Source organism: Colias eurytheme, chromosome 13 (genome assembly GCF_061535395.1).
Source record: "Colias eurytheme isolate Ceu_HAF_F1 chromosome 13, ilColEury1 Martin Lab GWU primary, whole genome shotgun sequence".
Classification (NCBI taxonomy): Eukaryota; Metazoa; Arthropoda; class Insecta; order Lepidoptera; family Pieridae; genus Colias; species Colias eurytheme.
This window is the reverse complement of record NC_142992.1, coordinates 5,848,406-5,868,800: the sequence shown is the minus strand read 5'-3', so window position 1 is coordinate 5,868,800 and position 20,395 is coordinate 5,848,406. Positions and strand designations below refer to the sequence as shown.

The 20,395-nt window shown below is 32.1% G+C and overlaps 1 protein-coding gene across 1 annotated transcript in view; it reads right to left on the bottom strand.

Annotated features, from left to right (window-relative positions):
* Nucleotides 1-20,079, bottom strand: part of LOC149903393 (putative cytochrome P450 49a1) — a 46,583-nt gene extending 26,504 nt beyond the window's left edge. The window contains exon 1 of the mRNA XM_090108917.1: nucleotides 19,936-20,079. Within this exon, the coding sequence (XP_089965043.1) occupies nucleotides 19,936-20,079 (144 nt within the window). The remainder of the gene's footprint in view (nucleotides 1-19,935) is intronic.
* Between the last annotated feature and the right edge of the window lie 316 nt (nucleotides 20,080-20,395).

Below are 20,395 nucleotides of genomic sequence, written 5' to 3'. Positions count from 1 at the left end.
TATAAAAAAACAACATCACACCATAACTTTAAATTTAATTCACTGGATTTTATTAGGCTCTTGTACTATAAAATATTGGGTGGAGTCTCACACTTGAGTCAACGTGCGCCGGCGCATGTACTAATTGAATCAATCTGCCGACCCTTGAGTTATACGTGTATGTATGCACGTCATTGATATTAAATTGCAGTATCCGTATCTAAGATTTTTGCAGATTTTTTTTAACTGACATCAAAAAAAAAAGGAAACAAGTCTAACCAACCACCTAAAAAACCGACGTAGTATATAAGATATAAATATTCAAAATTATGTATTGGAAACCCTGCGTATGTCTAAGAGCATTTCTTAACTCACGTAACATCTCGTGATCAAACTTGGGAACAAAACATAGGATGCCTAAAACTACACGCATCTCACCATGAAGAATTATTTGTTTTAAAAATACTGATATTTTTAAATTAGTATTGAAGTTAAATTAAAAAATATATCAAATGACTTGCACTAAAAATATAATCAAACACAGGCAACAACAAATATAAGCATACCTATCTAACTTATTTTGTATTATTTAATCAGCCCAACTTTACTGCCAGTAAAATTGCATCAACGACGAAGAGAAAATTGTGTCCAACAACAAAAACCCCCAGACAGTTAATTTCCTAGCTAAAGCATGAAATAAGAACAAAGTTTAGAAATTTCTCATTTACAAAGCATTTGAATGCTAAAAACTAAATATAAAAAACAAATAAACAGCCATTATTTCCCAAGACAAAAGTTTTCGCAAATATACCTAGGCTACATTACAGTAAAATTACGGACATAATATTATAAGTAAGTATACTTACACGAAATAGTGCAAATTCAGGCGCACTCTGAACTCTTTCAAAACCTTTTCACCATTAGGTCAACGAGGCGGTCAAATTCTATAATCTTAGAGCGGCTATATCGTTAAACCTCTCGCATAACATAACTTACATTGAGAGTATAATATGGTATAATACGCGAAGGCACGATCCGGCTCTTATCTTCCCAAAATAGCACTCTTGGGCTTAATATATAAGATACACTAGAATTGCCTGGAAGATTCTTTCAGATCGAAGGCATAGGTTACTGAAATAGGAAATGGTTTTAAATTTGAGAATTAACAAATATCTTTGATATGCCGTACTATAGAACTATGATTTTTGAAGGCATTCGTTTCCGAATACAAGATTAAACAGTCTAGAGATGATAGATTTATGCCACTACGCAAATTGGAAAAATTTCAACCGTAACAACCAAAGGAGTACCTACCTATTCAGTATTCACCTCATGATATTTATGGTTTAACTTCTGTGTTTTTATCCTCAATGGTAGTACAACATCTATAACCAATGCATGTTAGTATCTTATTATAAATTGACTAAGTTTATGTGCACTCCTGTGCACTGTGTTATTTTAAATTTTCATTAATTTAACCATCTCGACTGCAATCAGTTACTTCAATAATACATTGTACATTATTACAAAGTAACGATTTATTGTGTGTGTGTTTAGATATTATAATAAAATTATTGTCTTCAATTAAATTCAAAACACGTAGGTACAGGTTACATTCGTGCTAATATAACAAAATTACGGCAAGTTTGCGAAATAACTCTTTATAACTTCGATATGTTCAAAAAGGTCCTCAACTGACTTGCCTGTTTATTTAAGATAACAAACAACAAGTAAGCAAGAAAATGTAAGCAAATTTTGCTCGTATTTATTTGCAAGGCGAAATAATGTGACGCTGTTATATAGCCTCTTGGAGATAACTTTACTTTTGTAGAATACGATGTTATATTTATTTAAGGAGAAAACGTTTTCACTTATTTTTATAAAGAATCCATTATATGATAACATTAATTATGTATTCGTATCATTGTAATTCATTGTTTAATTTAGTAAAGTGAGCTTTAATATTTTTTCGTCTACTAAAAATGAGACTGTAGTCTGAAAAATTGAAATTGAATCATAACTATCTGTTACTGGATGTTTTTAAAGATCTTATTAATAGAGTAGGAAGGACTTCAAAGTAATCAATTTAAATTTAGGCCTAGTACAGAGCTGAACGAAACGACACGGATACCTTATAAATTACAAATACCTACGTAAACTACGGCTAAACTACGTAGATGGAAAGCGTTTAATGTTAAAATAATAATAATAGTTTAACAAAACTAAAAAACACGCTTTTAGTTCGGTTTTCTATAAAACGCGTGTTTTTTTTTTTTTTTAACTATTATTAATTATTTTATCAAATTAGTGTATTGTCATCGGTCCTAAATAAATCTACAAAGTTTGAACGAAATCTGGCCGTTTAAAGTGGGTCAAAATCGCGCCCAAAGAAGTCGGTTACAAACATACAGGTGAAGCTAATATAAAGCGTGTAAAAACATTTATCAAAGAATACTAAGCGGTGAACAGTTTACAATCACGATATCGTTTACAGAAATTGGAATCAAAATCTTGAAGGCAGATAGAGCCGTTCTCGGCTTCGTGTTTTCGTATTCCTGTGTTGTCTCGGCTTGTAAGTTGGTCCACACTAGACGAATTGTGTTCGGCTCGTGCTCCGCTCGTGCTCGGCTCTCCTAGCGTAGACGCAGCTTAGTACCTAATACCTATATCTGCTAAAAAAGTATATTTCTGCATATTAAAACAACGTGAGTAAACTTATAATCCGTTCCACGAATACAAGGCGAAATCCCTCGCGATTCGGAGGTTTATTTCAATATCCCATTTAGATCTAAAACAACCCACCGCTCTATATAATTGGGAGCTTATTGAGGTTCTCGTGGAATTTATATTACAATCAGTCTGGTAAAATTTGCGATCTCTTGATTCAAAAATTTGTTTTACGCCGGGACATAATAAAACTGTTCCTTCTTTGCGTTTACCGCTGGGAAATTAGGATAGAGTTGAATTTTGTCTATATTCAAATCTGTTTTTTCAAACTTCAATAAATTACATTGAGATAAAAATGCTAAAGACTTCTACGTATATAACTATTCTAAATTACAATTAGTTATAGAAAACTATGGCATTTCTATTAATTTCCCGTTTTCTTTGTGATAATGTAAATATTTTGGTTATTAGATTGAGGTCCCTAATATCTCTATTAATATTTATGCTCTGTTACAATTAAATATTAATGTAAAAGTATTAACAAAAAAAAATAATTTACCTACTGAATTGAATTAGGTACTTAATATAAATAATTAATTAAAACAATTTATGGTCACACAGCGATTTCGTCCGGAGAACCGAATGAGAGAAACTAAATTAAAGATATATGAATTAAAATATTTTATTCTATCAAATTATAAACATATTATCCATAACAATAAAGTTTACTTTGTATATCTTTACTTGATACAACAATAAGCGGAATGGAACCCGTTACATGACAAAGCTTTCATGATTACATTTGAGAACATGCTCATAACAAATGTGGTAGTATCATCATGGCTTCTCAGCTTGTAGCCTCATGTATAGCGATAAGCGAATATGGAAAATAATCTAAATAGGTATACCGCGTATATAAAACTCAAAGGTGATTGACTGATATAGTGATCTATCAACGCACAGCCTAAACCACTGAACGGATCGGGCTGAAATTTGGTATGCAGGTAGATGTTAGGACGTAGGCATCCGCTAAGAAAGGATAAATTCTACCCCTAAGGGGATAAATTAGGGAATGAAAGTTTGTACAAAATTTGTCAATTTTAAACCAATCGCGCTACGACTTTGCATCTCTTTGCATGCATAAAGTTATTGACGTAGGTATCTCTTTAGAAAGGATTTTAGGAAAATATTATTTATTATATTATTTGTACGCTAACGCTCTTTTATATCAACACAACCTTAAGCAGATACGCATATCTGATTCAAGCATTTTATCGTAACAATTGTAATATAATATAATGTTATGTAAATAATACTATCAAAACCACGTTTATTCTAGAAAGAATAGTGAAATGTTATTTTCACACTCATCCCAGTGCCCATTCTCTCATATTGATCATACAAATATTATGAAAACGATGTAACGTTTCAATAGGTTATAGAAAAAGCTAAAACAATTATACAACTGATTCAAGGAAAACAACAATATACATGATGTTTCATACATTTTTTTTTAAATACGTAATTCGCAACTAATTTTATTTAGACGTCCTGCGTGCACGTGCACATGAAAGTACAAAAAATAAGTGCCCAACTAAACAAAATGTATTTTTTAAACCCGAACCAGATTGTATTTACAAGAAGATTATACCAACACAAGAGTTTATAGCTATACGCAGCTATGCGATAGCTATCAACATTTTGGGCCCTTCTATCTAAAGTGATGACACCGTTGCGTCGCAATTCCCTCTTACTCAAAGGCGCATACAATTTACACTGTTACATAAAAATATATGACCGTTCTGCGTCGAGAATTTCCTTTAACGAAACAAATGTGACGATAAAAATAAAAACCCTAGAGGATATGAATTTTACACACGAGAAAACATTCGGTAATCTGGCAATGTACAACATACCTATATGTTCACGTCATGTAAAAAGAACGCTGACGGTTAAGCTGCGCATTGGCGATTTATTGGTCTATTTGGTGTTATGTGTTATAAGAATAACAAATATGTAGTTGCGAAGCCACGACTCAAGAGCCTACTTCAAAAATAAAATAAGCAGCAAATAACTTTCGTGCTAAACTCGATACATGCAAAACACACACCATCACTTTCATCCAGCGTTCTTTTTACATGATTCGCGTTATACCTAATACTCGTATTTAAACTCAAAAATGTATCTTTGCAAACTTGTAAAATTTCTGTATAAAAATCAGTAACAAATGTCTGAAACTCTGGCTTTGATAATATTGCTTTAAAGCATATTTATATATTATGAACAGCTTGGCGAATTCCCAGTTTCTAAGAACATTTTATCTAGTACCTATGTTCTATAGAAATAATGTTCCAGCGCCTTCATTTCCTTCGTTGGCTGTAAGTAACCGGTTTCCGTTCTTTTCTCGCAGTCACGGATCACGATATCATCAATTGTAGGGAATGAATTGGAAAAGGTCAGAGCATCTGTAGCCTTAAATATGCGATCCTTATGTGCCGGTTTTTGTGGTATTAGTAGATACAGAACTCAGAAGCTGGCTAAGATTTTGAAATAAAGAGATATAAGCGTAATTATTATAAGAAATGTATTATTACATTGATATGAAAGATATGATACAACAATAAAGAAACATTAATACTTACTTTACTTCAATCAAAACGCACTTCTAAATTTTTCGCGACAGTTTATTTGATCCTATAAAATGATTTTTTGTAAGCTATCGCTTATATGTTAGCGCTAACGTATTTTGAAGAATCTATGTATAACCATGGACTAATAGAATCTGTATAACCTAAAAACACATATAATGTTAAAGGCAGTGATTAGGTACATAAATAAGCAATACTTACGATGGTTAGCATCTACATTACAACCCGTATTTACTGAATTGAAACGAATGAAATAAAATAAAAGGTACGATCATCTGCTTTATTTCTTTAAAAAAATATGAAATATATGAAAATACACCACACCACAAAAGTTTGAATAGAAATATAACTTACGTTAAATTGAACTTTAAAACTCCTTGCGAACAGAAATTATAGTTAATAAAGGAAAAAAATGCGTGAAAAATATTCGAAGGTCTGGTGATTATAAAGTTTTTGAAACTCCGAGTTCAGATTTACGGGTCCTGATGGTTGAGAGTCGAATAAATCTTTGCAATAAATTATAATAATGGTTGAAGAATTTTCCAGTACATTTATAAAGTATAATAAGGTCTTGAATCAGGTGGTTCTACTTGAATTGGAAAATTGTCAAAGGAATAGTTCTTTGTAATAGGATCACCTGTACGGAGTTTGTTAGAATAGGTATTATATATTTTTTATCCTATGTGGCAAATATTAAAGTAAGAAAAATCTCAAATGATTTAAGAGATAGCTTTGAAAAGCACATCATAATATAGTCTCTACGCTAAATTCATAGACGTTACAGTAATTTCCACAAAATGGCTGATTGGATTTGGAAAATATCTGGTTGATATTATAATACGTAAATGTGTTTCATTACTTGAATTAATACAATTATGTTTTTTTACCTTGTGCAACCGTTGATGAGAGTTGTTTGTCATACAAAATAAGGCTTGCTACATCTATACCAATATTATAAAGCTGAAGAGTTTGTTGGTTTGAACGCGCTTATCTCAGGAACAACTAGTCCGATTTGAATAATTCTTTCGGTGTTAGATAGCCCATTTATTGAGGAAGGCTATGTATCGCTAAGACCAACAGGAGCGGATCAACGTGAGTAAAACCGCGGGGCACAGCTAGTTTACTATATAATTAATAAAAAAAACCAATCAACGTTTAAACATATTCATATTATTCAACACTATTTATTTAAATACATTATTACATATATATAATATATATATATATATATATATATATATATAAAGTTTATGCCATTATGCATGCCCTTTTGATGCAAAAGCTAATTTGAATGTATAAAAAGCTTTTACCCAGTGGACGAAATATACCCAAGTAATTTTCTTATTTATTGAACTGTAAAATATTCAAATTAAGTATGTTGTGCCTTTTTCTAGGCACCGCAAAAATACAGCAGATATCTAGGCATTATTACTAAATCTAAATTGTACGAATGTGGCCTATAAATTTATTCACTCCGTCTTTCATTGTATTCATAATTCATTTATTCATATTTAGCCATATAATCTTGTACTAATTCTCAATTGATTCTCTATTGCCTAGTGTTTAATTTAAAGTATTGAAGTGGTAATCTATATAACACGCTTTTATTTTATTAGCTTTACTCGTAATATGAGCTGTTTCGAATTGAAATGTTTATAGTAAGTTTATACTCAACTTCAACATTCCGACTTGATTTTGACCCAATTTAAACGGACACATTTAATTCAAACTTTGTACACTCCTCAACAATTGGTTACAATAATTTCATAACTTATAGCGTGTTTTTTAGTTCTTTCGTTAATTCTTTGGTTGTTTTATTATGACTATTGTTTTACCTATTGCTCACATAGGATCGTTAAATAGAAATCAAATTCATGCCATCTCACACTAGGAAGTAGGAACATAAATAAAAATAAGAGACGGAAATAAAAATGAGTAAACCTTTAACAAAACATGAGCTTATAAGTCATATACACCTTTACATAACTGCCCTAAGGCTAGACTTTGTTTATCGTGCACGTTTTTTAACCACTTATCCCAGTATTCTATTATCCCAGTTCAAACCCTATTTAAGATAGGATATCGACAACAAATGCTTGCGGTCGGGTTGCGGCGATTAGCATAAGGCGACGTTTCTGTTAATTTATTTTCTAAGGGCTGATTTTTCAATGCTTGGATAAAACTTATCCGTCCAATAAAGTATTACACGATAATATTAAAATGTCACGTAAACTGTCAAATACGGGCAATTAGAATACGTTTTTAAAATGGTAGTGTTATACATTATTCGACGAATAAGTTTTATCAAAGCATTGTAAATCGGCCCTTAGTCTTCTTAGGTCTATTCTATATAGAATTAATTAATGTAACATATTAGTTCATATACGCAGTGAACCTCTTTAATCTATTATTTTAAACAAATTATAAGTATTTGCTTAACATTTATGGAATTGATTGAATATCTTCTTTTGAATTAATATAGCGAAAGGCAATCATTAATCAACATATTCTGTTTATGAAAATTCTGTAAAAGTTTTCATAAGTCGTTATGGCAAATGTGTTGATGGCAAAATAAAAAATGTATGAAGTCAGTTATAACTTTTACTGTTCGTATACAGCAACTCATATTGTTATACATACATATTTTGATGTAACTTTTGTAACAACGATTTCTCTAGCAATATGAAAAGAAATTCCATTAGTAAAATATAAGAGTAAAGATAGCTTGTTAGTTGTTAGGGGAACTTGACCAATTTTAATTATTTTATGATTACAGATTAGATACATTTGAAAGTTATGACATGCTTATGACGTACCTACTACCTAATAAGTAATTATAAGTTTTATATTCGATATAGAGTTTATTTTATCTCGTTATAAAACAGTTATGAAAGTAGAAATGATTATAAATTCTTGTTAAAAGAAGATGTTCGGAATGAATCCAAAACTATTTTATTAAAGTTATTAAAAGATACTCCTGGAAATGAGAACGTTTTAACGAGTTATAGATATTAAAAAATAACATAAAATTTATATTAAAAGTTTAAATTCAATTTACATTTGTGAGAATTTTCTTCGAGCCAGATGTGAACGAAATCTAAAATATTTAATAGCCGTTTTATAAGTTTCTTAAAGTTTCATCTTATAAATCGTTTAAAATAAAATGCAAAAAATTTGTTGAAGTAGTGTTATACGTAACCACTCATTTAAAATTCAAAGCATGCGATTTTTAATAACTTGAGCAGGTATTATTATCAACCTACTGTTAATAAGTAGTGTTATTAAAAATTTAATAAAATATGACTTTTTGAATTTTGGCATTTTGTCGCAAAAATAATATTTTTGTGAAATATAGGAAATAGGGGCTGGGCTAGCTTGTATAAGGAACATAAAATATTTCCGAGTGAAGTCTCGTGTGGTTTTCTGATATTTTATATCACCTTCTTCCTGTCCATATATTTCAGGGAAGATAAAATAAATCATATATCCAATAGAGAAGGATCTCCCCACTAAATAGAACTAAGTGTACATACTTACTAGTGGTCAAATAATAAATAATTTGGGTATTTTTTATTAAGTCTTTTTGCATCTTTGCAAAAGCGATTTTATTATGAATTATCCACAATAAGTGGTATAACACTACACACAACTTTTTCCTAATAAATTAAAATAATACCTATTATAATTTATAATACAACAGAAATGCGACAAAAATTTTAATATAGTATGTTTTTACCATGAACCTATTTATATTGCAGGCAATTATATTTTTGCCATTTACTTACAGCGTAATCAATTAAGAAAGGCTCGCTGGATATTTTACTTATTTACCCAGAGGTCCGTCACAAGCAGGTTGCGAGTCGACAGAACCCTACGCTATACACGTCCTAAACAACGAAAATCCCTATCATTGTAAAAAATGACACGTTATCAGAAAAGGGTGGACCGGGACCAAACTTATCTTAACAATTACGACAAATGGCAGTGACAAAGTGGATGAATTGTTCTTTGTTTTTGCTGTTTTGTTGACACTTTTGTCTCTATTGTCTGGATAAATTGAAATTGTTGAGACTGCTAATATTTTAGAATTAAAGTGGGATCAACTCTTGAAGTTGTGAGATCCTGGAGATCGTGATGTCTTAAGTGTTGAAACTTTGTACAGTTAATAGAAATAAAACAGAAGTTTAATTAAAAAGTATATTTAGAGAGAGACTTTTGATTTAGAGAGTAGTTTAATACTTTTTCTTTCTTTTTAAAGGGATAATAAATAACGAGCATAATATTCATCTATGGTATCCCCTATTTCATCTTTTTTTTTTATAAATTGAACAGTCACAAAAATTTAAGTCTATGTCGAATATAAAATTCGTTGCAACGGCCTTCGCGTTTTTTAATAACACCAAAAACTTGCCTTGGGCATTCCACTTATAACTAGCGCCAAGTTTAATTGCGGAAAAGAAAGAATTACAAAAAGAGAAACAAAACTGTTTCTTCATTAACCTTACAGCGAAACGGAAACAATTCACATGCAAATTCTTAGTGCGACTAAAATACATATATTGCTTACTTCGTACATAGAACACGTATAAGGCCTAGTAATACCTATTTAAAATACGAAACTGAGACAGTCCGTTTGGTATTGAATCCTGACTAATATATACGATAGCTACTCTGTCTCTTCTTCATGTCGCAAACACTGAACCAATTTGGTTGAAATTGTATTATTATATTATATAGCATGAGACCTATAAAGAAAGTTCAAAAAACTTGAGAACGTTGCTTTTTACTATAGGACGAAAACCAATGATATTTTATGTAGATACGTTATATATACTCAGAATATATCCAAAAAAAATGCTTCATATGCAGTGTCAGGCACACACAAATACAAGTTTCATTTTACTTAATTTATTACATTGACAGACTGTAAGAGAGATGGGCCTAATAAAATGATATAAACAAAAAAGACAAAGATAGTTTGTCACTTCCGCGCAGGTGTAAGCAAATGTCATAAGAATTCACCAATTAAATATAAATAAACAAATAGTTGCCATGGTAATTGGCATAGACTAACGACACAGAAGGTTCAATGTTATAAATGTTACCTTTCCTGCACAAGAAAACAAATGTGACAATTTCATTTACTATTTAATCATTATTATGATGTTGTATTAAAATGAAAAAAACTTTTTTGGAGATATAACTGTATTAAGTATTTATTACTAGCTGTGGTGTTCGTTTTCGGTCATCATTATTTCACCCGATAAACATTAAACACCCACTGCTGAGCATAGTCCTCCTTATAGAACTCCATAAGGACCGATCTTACGCTATTCGTTTCAAGGCAGTTCCCGAAACCCGTACAAGGTCATCGCTCCAACTTGTAGGATATAAAAAAAAGACGGGTTGCACTCCGGGAGTGCCGGCAGAAGTGAAAACTTGATTATTAACGTTCAGCATGTTTGATAGTTTGGAATGGTATCCGTCTTAGTTCTTACGCATGGAATATAAGGGCTAAAAAAAAAAAATTCCGTCTTACGCTTTTTCGATCAGGCCACGTGTCCTGACGCGAGTTTAAGATTTTATACCCAACGCCGCTAAAGAAGTTTTCACTTCAATAATAGTGGTGCCTAGTTGAAAAAAAAAGATGAAATAAAAGAAAGGATGAAGTATAAGCCTTTTTTATCTAAAATACAAATAAAATTTATGTTCAATACCTATATAAAGAAAAGCAAATTATAGCATTTTTCGTCAGTAGCGATAATCTTTTCTTTAATGTATTCAACATCATTTTTGCAAACAAACATTTTTGCCATCACGATTTCATTGTACAATATAATAAATAGATAGATATATTTGCTACATGCACTGCGTGGATTTAAATATAAAAATAATAAAGTATTTACCCAAATCGAAAGTAATAAAATAGCCGTTCTATTTTCAATAATCGTATCTACATGATAATCTTTGAACACAGTGTACGCTAGCTTTGTCACACTAGTGATTGAAGCAATGTTTTATCCCTTTCATTATTTCAATAGAAGTGTCAAGCAAGTGTCATTCATAAAGAATTGTAAATTGTATGTATTTTTAATCTTAAACTGTAATAATTTAATATATTTTCCTGTGATATGATATTCCTTTATCTTTCTTTATTTTTTTGCACGAATACGTGCACTGTCTGAACACACAGGAAGGCATTTTCGACAACTTTAATGTACTTATCGGCACATGCGCTCACTGGGACCGGTGACAATCTGACTGATTGCATTGGTCCCAAATAGGACCAATTCACGGAATCAGTTTTGGTGCGTTGATGACGTATCTACCTCTTGTTTCTATATATAATATCATTGACGAAAACTATCAACATAATATAATATTTGTCATTTCAGATATCCCATTTCAACATGGCGTAGAGTTTTGTAAAAAATTCTCGTTAAAATTGGTAAATGTTTAAATAAGGCTGTTATTTACGTTGTAAAATTACACAAATAACAAACACGAATTCCAATTACCTACGTAATTAATTAAAACACAAACCGCGATCCTCATCAGCTATAAATATGTATTTTAAATTAAAATTTAAAAACGTACAAATTTAAGGCATGCATGTTGTGATATAATTCCTGTTACGAATTTCCACGCACTGTTTTGCATTTGTATTGAAAGTCCGTGAAAGTTGGTTTTTGTCGCAGTTTTCGCTACAAAGTCATAGAATGCTTGGGACAGCTAGCTTGCGATAAATTTTCGTTTTAGTTGGTAATTCGTTTTAAATAGCGTTTTGTATGCTAAGATGTATGTAGTATACTATTGTTGGAATTTACATTCTTTAGTATTTTATAGCATTTATGTGCAGTATCTGATACTTTTAAAGCGAAATGATGTTGTTATATTTTTGCATAGTTTTATTTTGTGGCTGAGTTGTGTAGAATACAAAATGTAATGGAATTTTCCGACACATCAGTTTATCAAACAAAGCACCGTAGAACGTATAAATTTTGACACAATTTTATCAAACACTGAATGTTTGAATTTTGAACCATGTTCGAGCCTAGTTTCAGCACGCGGCATGACACCTGAATCCTGAGAAAAAATCCTGATTTGTGAAGAAAATCATGGTAAATGATAATTATTTTATATACGAAGGAGTTTCAGTAAAAAAAATAATTGTAGTACGTGGGATAAGAGAAATAAATATTTTAATAGTTTCCTTTCATATAATATGATTGTGTTTATATTTTCTTGTTAAATTACGTAATTTATTCATTTATTTTATACGCATGTTCTGTACAACAATATTTCCACTAATACAATACGAAATATAATAAAAAGACGTTTTATAGCACAAAAATAACCAACGAAATTCAAAGAAAATGGTTGTAATATCAGAATATTTGAACCAAATATTTATTTTGTTTTGGCAACAAAGGCCTACTTTACTAAAACGATCCAATGTGTTTGAAGAAAATTTACTTGAGGTCGACTTCTAGTTCAGACTTTTTCGGTAAATTTACGGAATTATGATTATTCTGAATTCATAGCATATACCTACTTAATGCACTGCTATGTGATACAGTTTATGCCTATAAATTTATAAATTACTTAATAATCTAGATTCAAAAATTTAACAAATGCATAGTTTGAATTCAACGGTTTATTAAGCAAATCTAATTTTAGAATTAATTAATATAATGAACACTTGTTTTGATATAAACTAGCAAAATATGATGCAGTTTCTTTATGTTAAACCTTTCAGCCTTTTTAAGTGTGTTTTATGATTTCTATGAAAGGTTTTGTCTCTAGCAAATTAGTTTACATAAGCTAACATTGTCATAAGAGAAACTAGGTCGGGTTGTTTGAGCACAATTAAGAAATATAATGTATTTAAGATTTTTTTCTGTAATCGGGTTTGTCACTTGAGGTACAAGAATGTTTACTATTTTGAAATGTTATGTCTAGAGTGGATGTAAAAGGCTATTATTAAGTAAAAATACCTATTAATTATTTCGAAATTTCAAGAAGAAATGCAATAAATTGCATAAGAATATTTGAGTTCAAATCCAAATAATTCGATATTTGTTGATACCGCCTATTTGTATATCGACCTAAGTCACGATTAAATTAATATTATGTGCAATTTACAAATGAAAAATTAAGTTTATAGATGTGTAAGACTATAAAACTGTTTTCCACAAAACTGTGAAAAAACCGCAGAACGGTTACACATATAAAAGGAATGAGTACAACCAGAAAAAGGCGGAAGACAATGGGAGTAAGAACCTTTCCTCGGAACGACATTCGGAAAACCCTTCTGTAAATACCGTTGCCCTTTCCAAAGTGGCAAACGAATTTGTTGTCCTTTCGCTACCGTATACATCGTCATTAATGGCTGTTGTCATTTGCACTATGTTTACAATTATTGCAACTAAGTATATATTTCGAGAATTTACTTTGCGATTTATTGTCAGCGTGAAACTAACGATGCAAAAATGGAGAAAGAAAGAGATAGTGTAGAATTATTGAACTGAAAACCTTTTCTATAAATGAATATGTTGTTAAAAACATTCAATTTGCTTCTTGTGATAAATTACAAAATAAAAAAAATCAATCAATTCTTAAACTACAAAATACAAAAGAAAAGGGTATTTAAATTTAACTAAAATCATGATTTCTATAGCTTATTTGTAATTTGAGAATAAGCCATATTATGTCGTGTATGTGTTTAATTGAGAGATAGAGTCATATAATACTTTAAAATTAATGATAGAAATAGGTAGATAAATTTTCCACAATCCTTTTATCAACGGATAAACATTACTTACCGTTCGGTGTGAGCGACAGCATACATATTCTGTTCTCAGTACTTCACTTTTATGAGTTTGAATCCCTTTCACACATCCATAGAACTGTTACGTTGGGCTGACACGTAAGATCCTTGTGGGGAAAGAATAAATCTATGTAAGGAAATAGGAATAATAATAATCACTAAAATAAACCACGTTTAACTGTTTTAGATTTGATGAGATTCTTAAAAAGTATGAAAATTAAGTATTCATTTTTTGAAAAATTCAAGAATATACAAACTGTATTTAATCACTTTACTTACTTTGATATAAAATAAAATATTATATACTTAAATTAGTTCAAAAATTATAGCCATTTGACATGCATATAACCGAAAGAATTGTATAATAAATAGATAATTACTTAGAGAGAAGGCCTAATTAAAATTCCAATACTAAAAAAAACTATTTTTAGTAGTAGTAGAGTTTTATCGAGCCACTCTGTTCGCCGCCCGCCATATTTATGTAAGATTTTCTTTTTTTTATGTAACCGCCCAGCGCCTATCCAACTGGCCAGTAACATTTTTAATTGAATGCTTGTGCAATGTGCAACCTTTTTGGTCGCGGAATAAAGAAAAATATTAGTTTCAAAACTAATATTCGTAGTTCCCTTGAAACTTATAGTTGAAAGTTCTGGAACGAAATAAAAGTTTCAATACAATAACACTTAATTTAAACTCATTGATTATCTACTTTGAAAACAAAAGATGAAAAGTGAAGTTTTATGTAATTGAGCTACTTCACATAAAATGCTAAAAGCTCTCGTTTTAATATTTAGACATTTTTCTCTTGAGCGATAAGAGGTGATTTACATTCATCAGGATTGAGGACGTTTTCTGGTTTAAGAGTTACGATAGCCTTTTAAATTATTCCTTGGAAATAAACTAATAAAAACAAATTATCTTTTTTGACGGATTTGTGTAGGTTCGTCTTAATTCCCTGGTGTTTATATATCGAAAAATAAATAAAGAAAAACCGAATTTTGGCGCCAAATAATTTCGTTAACTTTTTCATTCATGTCAAACTTCTAAAAATGAACTGACGTCTGACGATGAAGAAAGTACCTGACAATTTTCAGATTATCGTTTTTCACTCATTCAAAATGTTGTTTTTATATATATTTTTTTTTTAATTAAAGTCATACGAGTAGTTACTCTTTCATAACAATAAACTAATTATTTACAAAATGCTCATACCAAAAATCGGTCCTTACCACATCTCAGGTACACGAACTGCATTTAAGTCGTTCAAAATACATTCTTTCATTATTATTTCAGTATTAATTCCGAATTAACCTTCAGCTAGAAGTAAAGCTTATAAGTTCAAGTCAACCACTCAACCTAGATAGAAGGCCTTGAATGCTGTTGAGTGATATGAAATACGCTCGATACAACATCTTAAACATTCAGGTAACACTGATTTTAAATTATAGTTAAAAAGTATATGTGTATTTTAAAAGGATATAAGCTCAAGCTCATACAAATAGCGTTCCCACTTACATGCTATAATATATAATGGACTAATATATAAGAATATTTTGTTTTGAAGCCTATATATTTTTCAATCATTCTTATGTTCCTGAAAATTAGAAATGTAATACTAACATCTCAATTTAATATAAAAAATGTCTAAAACTTTTTTATATTCCGTTGTTATTTCGTTAAAGATATCATAGACATAGAAAATCGTAAGTAATATTTACTTACGATTGTCTATACACGACACATTTTGAGAAATTACTTTAAAAACACAAATCTCTACATTGTAACATCCCCTATAATCGTTTCATATGTATCACAAATTTCAATCACCACAAAGTTATTTCACAAAAATATTAAACCAAAAGTTCAAATACGTTAAAGGTTACCTCGCTAAATTTGGTAGTGAAGTTTGAAACGTCGATGAAAATGAAAATAGAGTAGCCCATGCAATGCCGGAACAATCAATCAATAACGTAATCTTATATATAATAATAAAACCGGCCAAGTGCGAGTCGGGCTCGCGCACAAAGGGTTCCGTAGCAGCAAATATAATAAATTACAGTTAAATCAACCTATCTCAAAAACTATAAGAGATACTTTGATCAAACCAAAAATCGTTGAAAGAGTTAATTAGCATGCATCACCTCTATTTTTTTTAGAATTTTATACCCCGTAGTTATAAAAATAGAGGGGGGGGGACATACTTTTTACGACTTTGAGAGCTGATATCTCAAAAACCGTTCACTTTAAGAAAAATGTTTTTTAGAAAACTTTATATCATTTTAAAAGACCTTTCCATTGATACCCCACACGGGTATGTACATCGAAAAAAAAAATTTCATCCCTCAGTTACATGTATGGGGGGCCCCACCCCCAATTCTTTTTTTTACTATTTAGTGTCATATTTTTGTAGCGGTTCATACAACACATATTCCCATCAAATTTCATCACTGTAGTACTTATAGTTTCCGAGTAAATCGGCTGTGACAGACGGACAGACGGACAGACGGACAGACGGACATGACGAAACTATAAGGGTTCCGTTTTTGCCATTTTGGCTACGGAACCCTAAAAATGAATCGCAAAATGTGTTGGTAAGCGCATAACTCGAGAACGGCTGAACCGATTTCGATAATTCTTTTTTTATTATATTCCTTGAAGTACGAGGATGGTTCTTATGTAGAGAAAACGTAAACATATGTACCACGGGCGAAGCCGGGGCGGACCGCTAGTAATTAATAAAGCAAGGCTACAGCTGTCTTTCAAATGTAAACAGTCAGCACATTATTAATTATGCATCCATGCTTTGTGCTTGATGTCACAAATAATATCGTTCGTGGTAATGTAGACGGTCATATCAATATTGTCGACAGAATACAAATGTAAATTGTTATGTAAACGATTTGAAATGTTTATTTCTTGGTTAGCAACCCGTATTATATTACGTCTGTATAGATATAGTAGTTAGGAGGATATTTAAAGTATTGAGGTTCATTATACAACATGTATACATTTTACAACCCATTTTTGAATATAGTTTTCAATACGACGTCTTTTATTTTTACTAGGTTCCTGAACTCGGATAAACGAGGTTCAGACACAACTTTATACTTAATTTTTAAAACATTCTACTTCTAAAATTGCGAGAATATATTGATACAATTCCAATAAGTGATTGGGATACAGATTTTTACACGTATTTTAGTGATCGAATTTTCTGCACGGACAACTAGGTTATCAACCTTCTGTGACTAATCTGAAGTTCAGACTCTTCTCGTAGAATTGTCTAGATTAAATCAAGAACAGAGTATGGATTACCATTAATGCATACGTAGTGCATTGAGATATTTTATACTATTTAATTACAAGCGATGGTCATCTATGTATCGTATTTCCCTGCATTTTGACTCCTGAATATTACAAACGCCAAAGTTTGTGAGGATGGATGTTTTTTACTCTATCACACAAATACTACACAATGAACCGATAACAATGAAATTTGGTATGTAGGAACGAGAACTATGCGGGTTTTTCTTTGAAAACGCAGGCGAAGCCGCAGGCGGAAATCTAGTAAGAAAATAAAAGGGTGAAGGGAGTGAAATCAGGAACAGACATTTGTATGGCCACGGTTGACGCGTCATAACAAACACAGCTATATACAGGTCAGTTTTATTTTTCCGCAAGTATCATTTAAATAATATACGACACAAAATATTTTATTTACATTGAAATTCATACATATTTTTATAAACGCTGTTGGACAAACAAGTCGCACAGATAATGCTTTAAATAAACTTTTGTGTTTATTTTTCTGTTTAAACCTTAACCGCTTTCGTGGGTCAAATTAAGTCCGAGTGTGTAACCAAAGCGGTTTTATTTTAAAACGAAATTACACCCTCATATGCTGCTCTCTTTTTGTTTAGAGGTCGTTCTCACTTGTGGTTACTTTTCTCACTTATTTGTTTATATTACGTGTTTTCTATATATCAATTATTATTAAGATACGCTTAAAAAGTACCCACATATCTATTGAATTGCTCAAGGAAAGGAATAGTAAAATTGATCTATATATATTTCGGAGATTCCTCGCGATTAATTTCAACGTCCGCCATGATCGTAACTAATAAAATGAATCAGTGCGCACAACTGGCGCGGTTGGCTGTCGGGCGGCAAGTGTCGTTCGAACTGACACCCCCCAACCTACCAAACTACTGACTCAAGGAAAATGTCATTGTCACTTGTCATTGTCATAAATTCATTCGTTAAAACTTCAAGTCTTACTATGTCAATATTCAAACTCACAACTTTACCAGTAGATGGCGTTATTACCAACTGAATAAATCAATACTCCGACACGGCCATTCTGACAAATAGCGCGTTCTCGCGCGATTTCTAAACCTATTTAGCTCTGGTCACAACTTTTCGTCAAGGTTTGTAACGTAGAACCTACATAAAGCGCGAAGCTTCCCATGTAGAGCCAACACATGAAGCGCGGAGCTTCCCATATAGAGTCAACACATGAAGCGCGGAGCTTCCAATGTAGATAGAGCCAACACATGAAGCGCGAAGCTTCCAATGTAAAGTCAACATACGAAGCGCGAAGCTTCCAGTGTAGATAGAGCCAACACATGAAGCGCGAAGCTTCCAATGTAGATAGAGCCAACACATGAAGCGCGAAGCTTCCAATGTAGTTAGAGCAAACACATGAAGCGCGAAGCTTCCAATGTAGTTAGAGCAAACACATGAATCGCGAAGCTTCCAATGTAGTTAGAGCAAACACATGAAGCGCGGAGCTTCCAATGTAGATAGAGCAAACACATGAAGCGCGGAGCTTCCAATGTAGATAGAGCCAACACATGAAGCGCGAAGCTTCCAATGTAGATAGAACCAATACACGAAGCGCGAAGCTTCCAATGTAGATAGAGCCAACACATGAAGCGCGAAGCTTCCAATGTGGATAGAACCAACACATGAAGCGCGGAGCTTCCAATGTAGATAGAGCCAACACACGAAGCGCGAAGCTTCCAATGTACATTGAGCCAACACATGAAGCGCGGAGCTTCCAATGTAGATAGAGTCAACACATGAAGCGCGGAGCTTCCAATGTAGATTCAGCCAACACATGAAGCGCGGAGCTTCCAATGTGGAGCCAAAACACGAAGCGCGGAGCTTCCAATGTAGATAGAGCCAATACATGAAGCGCGGAGCTTCCAATGTAGTTAGAGCAAACACACGAAGCGCGGAGCTTCCAATGTAGTACCAATGTAAATAGAGCCAATACATGAAGCGCAAAGCTTCCAATGTAGTGCCAACACATGAAGCGCGGAGCTTCCAATGTAAGGCCAACACATGAAGCGCGGAGCTTCCAATGTTTAATTTACGCGTGAAGCGCAGGGCTTCCAACGCTAAACTCTCGCATGAAGCGCGGAGCTTCCAATGCTAAATTTACGCCATCAGCTCCTCTTAGGAAAGGAAAAAGAAACAAGCGTCTAGGGATGCGATCCTTTATTAGCATTGATCAACAAAATAAATTGTAAACATTTCTACTAACCAAAACACCAACAACAAAAATAATGGAAAAATCATCATATCGCAACCGTCGACATAATAAATACAATCGTGTATCTCAACAAATGCCGTTTACTTTGGCGACTAATCATTTTATTTTAACATAACTCAATATTTAATTATTAATTTTTAAGGCCGATTAGAAAAATAAAACTCACTCTTATTACAAATCATCAAATTGATAAGACATTTCTGGTAAACTCATAGGATATTTACTCAGCTTTTCATGACACACATATTGCGCACGGTATTCGAATTCAGCTCACGAAAATCAATACACAACCTGTCAGAGCCATCCTTCTTCTTCACGAGGATCGCCGGGCTTGAAAATGGTGACGTACTCTCGCTGATAATGTTTTTAGACTGGAGGTCAACTATTATGTCAATCATGGCCTTGCGTTCCGCGGGGGCCAGGCGATAAGGTTGACGCTGCACTATTTTGTTCGGATCTTATAATCTAATTTCCATCTCACCTTTTGTTACGATCGTCTGAGAGTTCCCCTTTACGAAGTTCTCATTAAAATTTTCAATAATAGCACGTAAACGAGCAATATCTTAGATGTCCGTAAGGTAGGTATCGATTGCTTCTATATCGGCACTTTGCAAAGCACAAACGTGCGCACGAACATCGCGAGAAACGTGAACGTCTTTATTTTTAATTATTAAGTTTACCCCGAGTCGCGTAAAAACATCAAAAATTTTTTTT